This window comes from Rhincodon typus, chromosome 37 (assembly GCF_021869965.1).
Source record: "Rhincodon typus isolate 14 chromosome 37, sRhiTyp1.1, whole genome shotgun sequence".
NCBI classification, from domain to species: Eukaryota; Metazoa; Chordata; class Chondrichthyes; order Orectolobiformes; family Rhincodontidae; genus Rhincodon; species Rhincodon typus.
Genome location: NC_063368.1, coordinates 11783542 through 11797140, shown reverse-complemented (window position 1 = coordinate 11797140; position 13599 = coordinate 11783542). Strand labels below are relative to the sequence as shown.

The window sequence follows — 13599 nt, the reverse complement described above, 5'->3', positions numbered from 1 at the left end:
CTCCGAGCCAGACTGCATGATGTCTGTCCTCCATTTCTCTAGCATTCATCGCCCCACCCATCTCCGCCAACAGCCTTGTCATGTTTGTGTCTTGTTTACTTTGCTGTCAGCAGACAGAGTCCATTTTCTCCTCTTCACATTTTGATGTGCATCCATCTTACATCTCTACTTCTGTTTCACCACAGTTTGCAACTCCTTTGCCTTTTGTATTGGGACCGGGACACAATCTGTTTTCCTCCCTGTCAAAAGTATAAGAAAATGCCATTTTCAGTCCCCTTTGAATCTGGAGAAGAGTCCTATCAGACTTAAAACATTAACACTGTTTCTCTCTGCACACACCTGAGTTTTTTCAGTACTTCATTTGTTTCAGGAGCAGGAACGCTACCTGATTCTATTGTATTGATCCAGCTGACAAAAAGTAAATCTTAGACTGATTTTACAGTGTAACATTGACAGATTAATTTTCACCTGTTTTCAGGGCTGAACTAGATAGAGCATGTTGGATATATTCACCAGAGGGTCAATGAAATTAGACTTGAGGCACTATAAGCAGATAGCCAGTAAACTAGCGGTGCTGATTGTGTCTAGAAGCAAGTCATTGGCTAAATGAAGGCAATATTGTACTGGCTGCTCTCCTATCTGTAGCCCTGAGGGAAGCATTGGGAGTGGGAAGAGAGGTTTGAGGAGCAAGGGCCCAACACAGTGTCTTTACTAACAGGCGTGTACACACCACCTGATGTATTAAACACAACGTATCAAGAAATTGCTGTGCCTGTTTTTTTTAAAGTCTATTTTTGCTCTTTTCCACTATAGTTTGAGGGTGTAACATCCTCTATAAGTTTGTCAGCATTTTCTTCTAACTTGTGCATCCTATGGTTAAAGTCACTGACATTGGGAGTAACTTTGGACATTCACAGTACTGAGTCATAAGGATAGTCATGTGTTTTTAGAATGATTGACTAATATGCGCATATTTTTGAGAGAGATTTAAATGGTGTTCTGTAAAGCTTTGGTATATTGGTTTTTGCAATAAATGATACTTAACATTTGTGGCTCAGGTAAATATGCGGAACCTGCACTCCTCAAGTGATGATGATGAGAATGATCTAAAGGAGTTCAGCTTCCCGCAGGAGGCTGTTCTACAGCAGGTACGAACTAGGAGCAGCATGGAGTTTATCTTTCTCTCTCATTCTTCTCTTTCTGTGGTTTTTACTTCTCTTTTTGTGACCCTTTTCTGAGGGATGGAAAAGTGTTGTGTTATATAACTATCTTGAACTCTGGGTGAATTATTGCCAGTTGTTAACGGATCAATTTCCTGAAACTGTCCATTCCTCGAGATTGTTCGAGTGCTGTTTAATGAGGGTCGCTTAGCACCGTTGGCTGGACAGTCGGTTGCTGATGCAACATGATGCTGCACTGGCTGAGGTTACTGTTGAATGATTCTCCTGCTTAACCTCTCCCCTTGCCTGAGGTGTGGTGACCCTCAGGTTAAACCATCGCCAGTTATCTCACTCTAATGAGAGAGCAGCCCTGTGGTCCAGTAGGACTATGGTGCCTTTATGTTTACCGATGGAGTAGGTGGCCTCATTATTAAATTTAACACTGGAGACAGGTGGGTGGTGTGGCAAATTCGGAGTTGGTCCCACCAATTCAGAGTTGGGGAGACAGTGGCCTAGTGGTATTATCGCTGGACTGTTAATCCAGACACCCAGATAATGTTCTGGGGACCCGGGTTCAAATCCCACCATGGCAGATGGTGGAATTTGAATTCAATAAATATCTGGAATTAAGAGTCTAATGATGACCATGAATCCATTGCAGATTGTTGGAAAAACCCATCTGGTTCACTAATGCCCTTTAGGGAAGGAAACTGCCATCCTTACCTGGTCTGGCCTACATGTGACTCCAGACCCACAGCAATGTGGTTGACTCTGAACTGTCCTGTGGGCAATTAAGGATGGGGCACTAAGTGCTGCCTAGCCAGTGACGCCCTTGTCCCGTAAATGAATAAAGGAAAAAAAAAAATTTCAGTCTAACATAAGCAGCAACGTTTACCATTGCTTTCCTCTGTTCTGTCGCTCACTTTCGTGAGTCTTAAAAATTGTCCCTATGTTTTGGAACTCAGGTTTGTGTCTAAGCTTGGCACTTGCCCTTTGCTCTGAGTGATGGATGTATCACTTGTGGTATATTTTCAGGCATTCTCAGACTACCAGATCCAACAAATGACTTCAACATTCATCGATCAGTTTGGCTTTAATGATGAGGAATTTGCTGAGCAGGAGGAAAGTGTGAAGTAAGTTCTGTTTGCTGGTGATGCAACTACTTGTTTTCAGAATCGGGCAAATTACAATTGGAAAAGGTTATATGCGAGCACTGTGTGCAGATTATTAGAAACATCTTGGAAGCTTAAACTTCTGAATGACCAAGCTATGAAGCAACTTGGGATTTAAAGGATTAGGCCAATACAGCCCTTCAAACTTCCTCTGCCATTCAATAAAATTGTGCCTTGTCAGGTTGTGGTCTCAACCCAACTTTCCAAACTGCCCCCCAAGTGCTACTTCTATTTAACTGCAAATACAAATGGGGCTACCACATGTTTCAAAGCTCCTCCAGTCTATGGATGCTGAAAATCAGAAACAAAAACAGAAGTTGCTGGAAAAACTGAACTCATTGAATGTTTCTGGCAATTTCTGTTTTTGTTCATTGCTTTGATGTTTGCCAGGGTGAGAAGGATTAGCTGAGGAAAGGTGAGAGGAACTGGAGCTCTTTTAATTTAAAGCACATTGAGATCTAACGAACCCTCATGTATGAGGTGTTTAACAAGGTTAAGTGGGAAGAACTGTTTCCAATTACTAGCGACATAGTCGCACACTTCAACTATCGTATCCTTGACCAAGAGTTCTTAATCGTTCTTATGCCATTGTATTATGTGGGGTAAGGCTAGGTGTTAGGCCTGAAAAGCTACTTTCAATAGTATGGGGATTGAACATATGCATTTGGCGATATTCTGCACTAAATCTAGCCAATAAAGTTTATCCTATGCTAGGTTAATGACTAGAGGGCATAATTTTAAAAATGAAAAGCAAGAGTTGAGAAGATTATGCGGTGTTACAAGGACACGGAGGACCCTATATAGTGGGAATAGAATTGAGAAAGAAATGGGGAAATATCTTGGAAAAGAAAATTATGAAAATAGGATTTGGGCAAAGGACAGGTCAATACCTCTGACCTTGAAACAGAGTGTCATAGAGATGTACAGCATGGAAACAGACCCTTCAGTCCAACTCATCCATGAGATCAGATATCCTAAATTAGTCTAGCCACATTTGCCAACATTTGGCCCTTTTCCCTCTAAACCCTTCCTATTCGTGCACCCACCCAGATGCCTTTTAAATGTTGTAATTGACCAGCCTCCTCCGCTTCCTTTGGCTGCTTGTTCCATGTGCACACCGCCCTCTGCGTAAAAATGTTGCCCCTTAAGTCCCTTTTTAAAACTTTCCCCTCTCATCTTAAACCCATGCCCTCTAGTTTTGGACTCCCCTACCCAGGGGAAAAAGGCCTGGGCTATTCACCCTTATCCATGTCCCTCATGATTTTGTAAACCTCTATAAGGTCACCCCTCAGCCTCCGACATTCCAGGGCAAATGACTCCAGCCTATTCAGCGCCTCCCAAAAGGTAAAACCCTCCAACCCTGGCAACAACCTTTTGTAAATATTTTCAAATTCTACAACATCTTTCCATGGGAAATTGAATGCAGTATTCAAAAAGTCACCTAACCGTTGATGTGTACAGCCTCAACATGACCACCCAACTCCCATAATCAATGCACAGACCGATAAAGACAAGCCTACCATACACCTTTTTCACTATCCTGTCAACCTGCGACTCCACTTTCAAGGAACTGTGAACCTGCACTCCAACAACAGCAACACTCCCCAGGACCTTACCATTAAATGTATATGTTCTGCCGTGATTTGCCTTTCCAAAATGCAGCACCTCACATTTATCTAAATTGAACTCCATTTGCTGCTCCTCAGCCCATTGACCCATCTGATCAAGATCCCGTTGTACTCTGAGGTGACCCTCTTTGCTGTCCATTACACCATTAATTTTGGTGTTACCTGCAAACTTACTAAACATTCCTGCTATATTCACATCCAAATCATTTATATAAATGACAAAAAGCAGTGGACCCAGCTCCGATCCTTGTGGCACACTGCTGGTCACAGGCTTCCAGTCAGAAAAGCAACCCTCTACCACCACCCTCTGTCTCCTATCTTTAAGCCAGTTGTGCATCCAAGTGGCTAGTTTTCCCTGTATTCCATGTGATCTACCGTGCAGAATGTTGTCAAACGCCTTACTGAAGTCCATATATACTTGCACCACTCTGCCTTCTTCAATCCTCTTAGTCACTTCTTGAAAAAAACGTAGTGAGCTGTTCCTCTATTGTAAGATGCTGTGACTTTTGAAACATGCAGGTATGAAGTTACTAGTTAGGAATTGCCAGCAGTTGCGAGGTTTCACATGCACACTCAGTAGGCACATATCCTTGCATTCAAAAGTTGTAAAGGAATTATTTTTAACTGAGTTGTTACCCTACGATTGAGAAGTTAAAGGCCATTTCCCATTTCAAAAGATCAATGTTGACATTTGTTTCCCATTTAATTAACAGTTCCCCATTTGAGAGAGCAGCTAACATCAGCTTTGTTTTTGATGCCAACAGTGACAGTGTAAGTATAAATTATGTTTTTTAATTCTTTGTGATACTGCAAAAATAATTTGCACAGTTCTTTGACTCAGATATGCCGCACACACATGCAGACAAATTGGATTGTTTGAGAGAGTTTTGTAACTCTGCTGGCATGGGCGAATGAGAGAATTTATGACGAGATCTACCCTCAATTGTTGTGAATTATAATTTCACAACAAGCATGATTTCAGAGTGATTTCAAAACTCGAGTGCAGGGCTAATTTTCTTTCTTGCTTCTCAGCCAAACACAAATCTGTTTGAGGAGTGTTGGAAGGAGCGAATACGGCAGTTCAACGATGATGAAGGCTCAGATGAAGATGATGTTTGGCAAGAAAAGGATCTGCGTTTTGCAACAGATGCACCACGTGTGCCACGGTACGCATTGGGGTTTATCAGAGAGCAGTTTCTTGCCCTCTGCTTTCCAGTACGGTACAGTTCCACAAGCTGCATTTAATAAATCCTCCAAACTCTGTGAACTTAGAAAGTGGGGAATCTTTAGCGTGGTGGTCGTATCATTCGGCAAGTAATCCAGTGCCTGGGCTGGTCCCCAGGGGATGGGTTCAATTACCATCTTGTCTGTTGACAGAATTTAAATTCAGTTAATTAGTCATAGAGTATGGGAACGGACCCTTCAATCCAACTCATCCATGCCCAACAGATATCCTAAATTAATCTAGTCCTATTTGGCAGCATTTGACCCATATCCCTTTAAACACATCTTATTCATGTACCTATCTAGATGCCTTTTGAATGTTGTAATTGTTCCAGCTCCACCACTTCTTCTGGCAGCTTATTCCATAAACGTACCACCCTCTGCATGAGAAAAGTTGCCCCAATTAGGTCCCAATTAAATCTTCCCCTTCTCCCCTTAATCTGTGCCCTCTAGTTTTGGACTCCCCTACCCTGGGGAAAAGACCTTGGCTATTCACCCTATCTATGCCCCTCATGATTTTATAAAATAGCCACTGCCTGTTCAGTCTCTCCATATAGGTCAAACCCTCCAACCCTGGCAATATCCTTGTAAATCTTTTCTGAACCCTTTCAAGTTTCACAACATCCTTCCTAAAACAGGGGGACCAGAATTGAGCGCAGTATTCCAAAAGTGGCCTAAGCAGTGTCCTGTACAGCCTCAACATGACCTCCCAACTCCTATATTCAATGCACTGACCAATAAAGGCAAGCGTATCAAACGCCTTCATCGTTATCCTGTTTACCTGTGACTCCACTTTCAAGGAACTATGAAGCTGCATTCCAAGGTCTCTTCATTCAGCATCATTCCCCAGGACCTTACCATCAAGTGTACAAGTCCTGCCCTGATTTGCTTTTTCCAAAATGCAGCACCTCACATTTACCTAAATTAAACTCCAACTGCCACTCCTCGGCCCATTGGCCCATCTGATCAAGATCCCATTGTACTCTGACGCTGTTTACTATGCCACCAATTTTTGTATCATCTGCCCACTTACTAACCATGCCTCCTATGTTCATATGGGGAAGTGATGCCTAGTGGTATTATCACTGAACTGTTAATCCAGAGACCCAGATAATGTTCTGGGGACCTGGGTTCGAATCCCACTATGGCAGATGGTGGAATTTGAATTCAATAAATATCAGGAATTAAGAATCTAATGATGACCATGAATCCATTGTTGGATAAACCCATCTGATTCACTAATGTCCTTTAGGGAAGGAGACTGACATCCTTACCTGGTCTGGCCTCCATGTGATCCCGGACCCACAAGAATGTGGTTGATTCTTAACTGCCTGGGCAATTGGGGATGGGCAATAAATACTGCCTGGTCAGCAATGCCCTCATCCTGTGAATTTTTTAAAAATCCAAATCATTTATATAAATTGTTAAACTCAATTGATTTATATAAAAAATTGAAATTAAAAAACCAAGGCCATGTAACTGTCTTTGCAGTTTATTAATGCCCTTTAGGGAAGGAAATCTGCCATCTTTAACCAGTATGGCCTACATGTGACTTCAAACCTTCAGAAATGTCATTGACCCGAACTGCCCTCTGAAATGACCTACCGAGCAACTCAAGCGCATTTGGAGATGGGCAACATATTCTTGCCTAGCCAATGATTCCCCCATCCACAAGAAGAATAACTTTAAGAAAGGTTATTTTACAATACAAGTGCATCTTGGCTAAGCAAGTATTCATTCATAATCCATTTCTAACACAATATTGATAATTAATAGGAAACTGATTTTTTTATTTCTTTTTCTGCACCTCCGGCACTGCAGAACCGACATCTCCCCTGAGATCACCTAGCCCAGTACAGATAGTGAGCATCTCTGGGCCTTTCTGGTCAACTTTACCCTCCCATGCATCTGTTTGAACCACCTGGACAGTCAAAATTCCAAATTTAGCAGCAGTTAATCTGTCACTATTACCGCCTGAAACACACAGAAGTGACTCGCAAAAACACCACAGCTTACTCTCGTTTGTGTGTCTGTTGCAGAAGCTCTGGCAGTACAGACAGTGAAGGAAGCAGAGACTCTGAAGAGGATGATGATGAGGACGGGGGACAGAGCACCATTAAGCCTGCAGATGAGAAGGTGGACTTGGACCCCCATAAAGGTGAGTGAATGCTGAGGTTTTGACTTGATTTCTTTCAAGGTAATCAAACTATTGTTTCCAGTGGCAGCTTCTCATTGGGCCCCTGGATCGGAGGCTTTGTTGAAGATGATGCAGCTGGTGCAAGGAAACCATTGTAAATTAGAAAGCCAGTACCAATTTTATTGATCACTTATGGCTCATTTATTTCTGTAAGAAATGTTCTACTGAAGCATTGAGAGGATGGTGGGAGACTTTCACCCATTTTGGACATTTCTTCATTGAACACAAGTTGCCCCATACTGCAAGAACAGTTGTGCATTTTGCTTTGTTTTTGCACCTATCCAGATAAGGAATGTTTGTGGTGAATGGACTCCTTTCATTTCAAGGGGCTTAATATCTGCTTCAAAAGCTCCCAGATCAGGTAGAAATAAAAACACTCAGAATTGATTTATGAATTGTTTGTGGCTTATTTCTTCAAAAGATTATGAAATATGTGAACTAACCAAACTTTGATATACATTGAGGATAACTTATTAAAAGTCAACTGTCAGTCATATAGCACTCCTGATGTGTTCCTTAAAAAAGCGCACACACACACTAAACATAAAGAAAACATGTAGTCAGTATTATGTTCCTGATCTGTCATTTTTTTAAATCTAATTCATACAAGAATCCTGTTCCAGTTTCTTAAAATCTTAACTTGCTTTGCATACCGACTGTTACTGACTCTGAATAACTACTAATCTTTAACTGTCTTCTGCTCGCCAATACCTGCCGTCAGTTCACTGCAGCTCCTGGCTTGTTAGCCTCACTGACCATACTGTTTGCTGGTTCACTTTGCTGGTCTTCCCTATTATCCTTTCCGTCGTTGACCTTCCTGCATGCCTCTCTGTCGACCCCCGGCCACTCAACGCACGCCACTTCTCTCCCGAAGACTTTGTCGTAAGCGAGGATTTAGGAGGGGAGCAGCCAATAGGACAAAGTGGGTGAGGAAGCAAGATGGGGCTGCAAGTGAGAGGTAGACAGGGAGTGGAGAGGACATTTGGGTGGAGAGTTTGCAAGATGGATAGCCGCGGGAGCAGGAGGGTTAGGGAGGCAGGCGGGGAGGTGGTATGGTTGGGGAGGGAAGAGGCAAGCAGGACATGCGAGCCACAGGAAGGACAAATAAGGATCTCATCATTAATACTGCTGATCGAAGTTGACATTTCAGTGCCTTTGGAGAGAGAGGTAATTCCAAAAGACCATTTACTGAAGCCAGAACTGAGCCCAGCATGCCATCGACTGGTATGGGCATGCACACATGGTCTTTAAATTAGGTTCTTGGCAAAGTACAAGTTGTTACACAAGTGTGCAATTATGCATGTAATTCATGAACCTATTGTATATACGAAAGATATATATTCATGCATTCATTTTATTAAACATTATGCACATATTTGCACATTCTCTGAAGCCATTTTAGGGTAATGTGCATCCATCTGTTGGACTTGAGACTGTTAAATTACCTTACTACTGCTGCTGGAAATGGGGGATTGAATATGAGAAGTTCTAGTTCAGTCAGACTGATTTTCATTGAGGAAACGGTTTTTAGTACAATTCTTACTGTTTCCTGCATTAATGCAGTTCAGTACTTCAGTAGTATTTTCTTACCTGTAAAGTTCTTTGAGATGTAAAGTGGTCACAAAAAGTACAATATGAATATACTTGTTTCTTATTGAAGTTTTAATTTGACTTTCAGAAGCTGGTTGGACAGCAAACTTTGATGCTGTACCTATGGCAAATACAGATGCCAGTCAGAGTGTTGCAGATGCTGGATTTAGCGCTTGGGACAACACCGAATCTGCTACATCACCACCCCCAATAGAAGGATGGGCAGTGTTTGCCAGCTTTGCCTCCCAGGCAGGGTAGGAAATACAACTACGAAAATAAACTATTATTTCCTTTTAACGAGAAAAAAAGGGAACTGCAGATACTGGAAATCTGAAGAACAGAAAAGCTGGAGAAACTCAGCAAATCTGGCAGCGTCCATGGAGAGAAAACAGTCTGTTTCGAGTTTATTTAATGCCCCTTCTCTTCCTCCTTGGAAGGACTGACTGACTCATGCGTAGGCAGGGTAACCCCTGTATTAATGACCTTTCATTGTGTACCCTCTTTTTTTAAACTTGAAAACTAAAACCAAATTAACTGTCCTTTAAAGGTCACTAAGTTCTTTACATGTAAGTCTAGATCATACAATCGGCTGATTGATTGATTCCATGGTCAGTCACGATTGTACCATGTTCTGCTCTCCCCCAATATCTCCCTGCATTTCCAACTCGATAAAGACTGAATGCAAAATAAGAACCAAAAGAACTGCGGGTGCTGTAAATCAGGAACAAAAACAGTAGTTGCTGGAAAAGCTCAGCAGGTCTGGCAGCATTTGTGAAGCAAAAAATCAGTTAACGTTTTGGGTCTGGTGACCCTTCCTCAGAATTGATGAACTTTGATTTTTTTCTTCACAGATGCTGCCAGACCTGAGCTTATCCAGCAACTTTTTGTTTTTGTTAAAAACTGAATGCGTCAATTTGCACCTTTCCTTTCATCCCATCAGCTGCTAAGAAGCTCATACTTTGCACAGGTTGGCAATCTTGCTCTGCCTTGTAGTGTGTAAGTCTCAGAGCTGTACCCAGTCAATGTAGAACCATAGAAAAGTTATGGGACAGGAAGAGACCATTCAGTCCCTCATATTTGTGAGATGCCTAGCTGCCCATTCCAATCCCACTTTCTAACACCATATCAATAGTCTTGCGTGTTGCAGCGCATTGAGTGTAGATCCAAGTACCTTTTAAATGAGTTGACGGTTTCCTCTCAACCACCAAACTGGGCAGCAAATTCCAAACAACCACCGGCTTCTGCAAACATTTTGTTCCCTCCAACTGTCTTACCAGTTACCTTAAGTCAGTCTCTATGCCTTTTGGCAAGTTCCTGAATAAGAACCTTTCTCCTCATGAATGGCAGTGTGGTACAGGAATTGAGCAGAACTTCCAATCTCCTGTCCATTTTTCATTTGTGACCTGCTAATTCCTTCGTTTGTACTTCTGGTGTCTCCAGATTCAAATACTCCAATATTTTCTGAGCTAACTTCCACCTTCCACTCTCCATAAATTTGACTTGATCCAGACCTCTGCTTCTGGTTCATCTCAAATTACCCCTTTCACCCATCATGCCTGTGCTCTCTAAACCTATCTTGGCTCCTGACCCACCAACGTTTCAACAGTCAAATATTGTCCCTACCGTCATTGATTTACACATGTGGAATGGTCCATTTTAGTGAGGTTGGAGAAGGGCTTACCGTTGGCCTATTGCCCAGTATATGCCTGTTTTTGGGGCGAGGAGGGAATGAATATAGTTTGGGGTGGATGGAGGGAGATGTGTGGGCAAAAGGGAGAAAAAAGGTACTTCCTCAAGACGAGGTTCAAATTAACTGCCCGAGTTGGATCTGGGCCTGAGGCCGTGCTGATTTTGAACTAATTTTGCCGTTACTTTGATAGCCCAGAGGCTGTGCATTCACTGTCTCTGAAGAAGGAATAACAGCCCGTAAAACAGCAGTGGAAACCCCGAGGGCAATTTTGAGGCAAATTGGCAGCAGTCATCCCCAGCCGGGCTTCAGTTAATCAGAATATTATTTCTTTCAGGCCCTCTGGACGTTTGCGAACAAACTCTCCTGTATCTATGGAAACAAATTCTGCTCCTATAGATGAGCTCCAGAGTAGTGGTGATGGACACAGCAAAACAGCAGTTGAAACAAGTGAGTTCTGTACAGAGATCTTCTGTATTGTATGATTGAAGATTGCAGACTAAGCTAGAATTCTAATAAATGGATTTGGCTGTTTTACCTTAATCATTATAGATAGAATTTTGATTTTGCAAGTTCTTCTTCCTATGCTATGTAAGACTCCAGTATTCACACATTTTCATTTGGTTATCTTCCATGCAAAAGCAGCAGACCACAGGGTCAAACTCCTCTTTGGAATATGTCACGTCAAATAGAAATGGTGAGGTGACCATTCAGTCCCGCAAACCTGTTCCTTCGTTAATTTAGATCATGGATGAGCTTTGTCTTCCATTTGCCCAGCTGGATTCTACAACCCTTGCCTAACAACCAGTTTCAAATTTTGACTGACCCCATCAGCCTCACCAGTTGTTTTGTGAGGAAAAGAGTTACAGAATTCCAATACGTTTTGTGTGAAGAGGCCCTTCTTGACATTCTCCCTGATCAGCCTGGTCCGATTTTAAGATGACATCGGCCCTTGTTGTGGATTTTGCTCTCAAAGGAACTTGTTTCTGCATTTTTACCCCATCAACTCTTTGAATCAATTCACACAGCTCAAATAGGGGCGGCACGGTGGCTCAGTGGTTAGCACTGCTGCCTCACAGCACCAGGGACCCAGGTTCGATTCCAGCCTTGGCCGACTGCCTGTGTGGCCCACAGCACATTCTCCCCATGTCTGTGTGGGTTTCCTCTGGGTGCTTCGGCTTCCTTCCACGGTCTAAAAATGTGCAGGTTAGGTGAATTGGCCATGCTAAATTGCCCGTAGTATTCAGGGATGTGTAGATTAGGTGGGTTATGGCAGGGTGGGTCTGGGTGGGATGTTCTGAGAGTCGGTGTGAACTTGTTGGGCCAAAGAGCCTGTTTCCACACTGTAGGAATTCTATGATTCTATGATCTAAAATAGGTTGTTCAACACCAGGGAATACAGTCATTTTTAAAATTTCTTTCATTGGATATGGACATTGCTGGCATAGCCAGTTTTTTTTTGTCCAACTTCCCCCTGTTACAGTCAAAGAATGAGATGGCTCAAAGGTTTGAGCAACAGGTGAATCTACTAGTTTCATGTTGTAACTATACAGTAGCAACACATGTTTGCCACGAACAGAATGCTGCCAAAATGACATTCTGCCTGTCACAAAAAGTGAGTAGTGTGATATATGAAATTCAGTGCCAGTGTGTATGTAAGCCATTCGTCTCAATGATTTACACATTGTTTAGGTTTTTTTGCAAATTATTCTGATCAGAGCAAGATGAAAAGCTTTTTCAGTACTAATGGAGTTCTGTACTGCTAAATTATTTGAATTTGTACTACCTAAATTGACATTTATACATTGACTCTAACTTACATTGTGACACTTGACAGTGTTATTTATGCCATCAGGTGTCAGGGGGTCTTTTTAGTTCCTTTTTGGTCCACACATGGGCTAAAAGTTTGGTTGAATATTCAAAAGATTACTTTGACAAGGGAAAGAGCCAAAAGTCTGACTTCTGAAATCCAGTTAGGGTCTTCTAGTAGGTTCAAAATGAATTGGCTTTAGCTCTCCTTTCTGCATTTCAGCTTACAGTCCCAAAATGTAAGGCCAATTGAATAATATTACATTCTTTGAATAATAGATGATAATTCATTAAAACCTGTCTTCAGGTCTCCTGAGTGGCTTATGGCAATCCTGCCTTGGTTTTATTGATTATAATTTGAACTCCTGTTGAAACGACCCAAGGTCAGATCCAACAGCTGAGTAAGTGAGGTTATATATTTGGGCGGTTGCTTTACCCGAAACACTACTTGGGTAGTGTCTCCCACACAAGCTGCTCCTCGAAACAAAAAAAAAGGTTCTGAGCGCCGATTTGGTAAGGTTACTAGTTTTTTTTGTTTTTTCAGAATTCAAAACAGTGGGAATGGATGTTAGGGCAGTTGCATGCTCCTCCTGTAGAATGTGGGAGGTAAGGGTCACCACTAGTGTCCCCACTGACTTCATCTGAGGGAAGTGCACCCAACTCCAGCTCCTCGGAAACCGTGTTAGAGAGCTGGAGCTGGATGACCTTCGGATCATTCGGGAGGCTGAGGGGGTAATTGAGAGGAGTTACAGGGAGGTAGTCACACCTCGGGTACAGGAAAAAGGTAGATGGGTTACAGTCAGGGGACGGAAAGGGAACAGGCAGACAGTGCAGGGGTCCCCTGTGGCCATTCCTCTCAATAACAAGTATACCGTTTTGGATACTGTTGTGGGGGACGACTTACCAGGGGTAAGCCATGGGGTACAGGTCTCTGGCACAGAGTCTGTCCCTGTTGCTCAGAAGGGAAGGGGGGAGAAGAGGAGAGCATTAGTCATTGTGGACTCCATAGTTAGGGGGAGAGATAGGAGATTCTGTGGGAACAGGAGAGACTCGTGGTTGGTGTGTTGCCTCCCAGGTGCCAGGGTCCGTGATGTCTTGGATCGTGTTTTCAGGATCCTTAAAGGGGGGGGGG

At 42.6% G+C, this 13599-nt stretch overlaps 1 protein-coding gene across 1 annotated transcript in view; it reads left to right on the top strand.

Moving 5' to 3' along the window:
* Window positions 1-13599, top strand: part of LOC109932364 (serine/threonine-protein phosphatase 6 regulatory subunit 3) — a 64368-nt gene that overhangs the window by 27662 nt on the left and 23107 nt on the right. The window contains exons 12-18 of the mRNA XM_048617480.1: window positions 1059-1148; window positions 2196-2293; window positions 4674-4731; window positions 4993-5126; window positions 7224-7342; window positions 9060-9225; window positions 10996-11108. Of these exons, the coding sequence (XP_048473437.1) occupies window positions 1059-1148; window positions 2196-2293; window positions 4674-4731; window positions 4993-5126; window positions 7224-7342; window positions 9060-9225; window positions 10996-11108 (778 nt within the window). The remainder of the gene's footprint in view (window positions 1-1058; window positions 1149-2195; window positions 2294-4673; window positions 4732-4992; window positions 5127-7223; window positions 7343-9059; window positions 9226-10995; window positions 11109-13599) is intronic.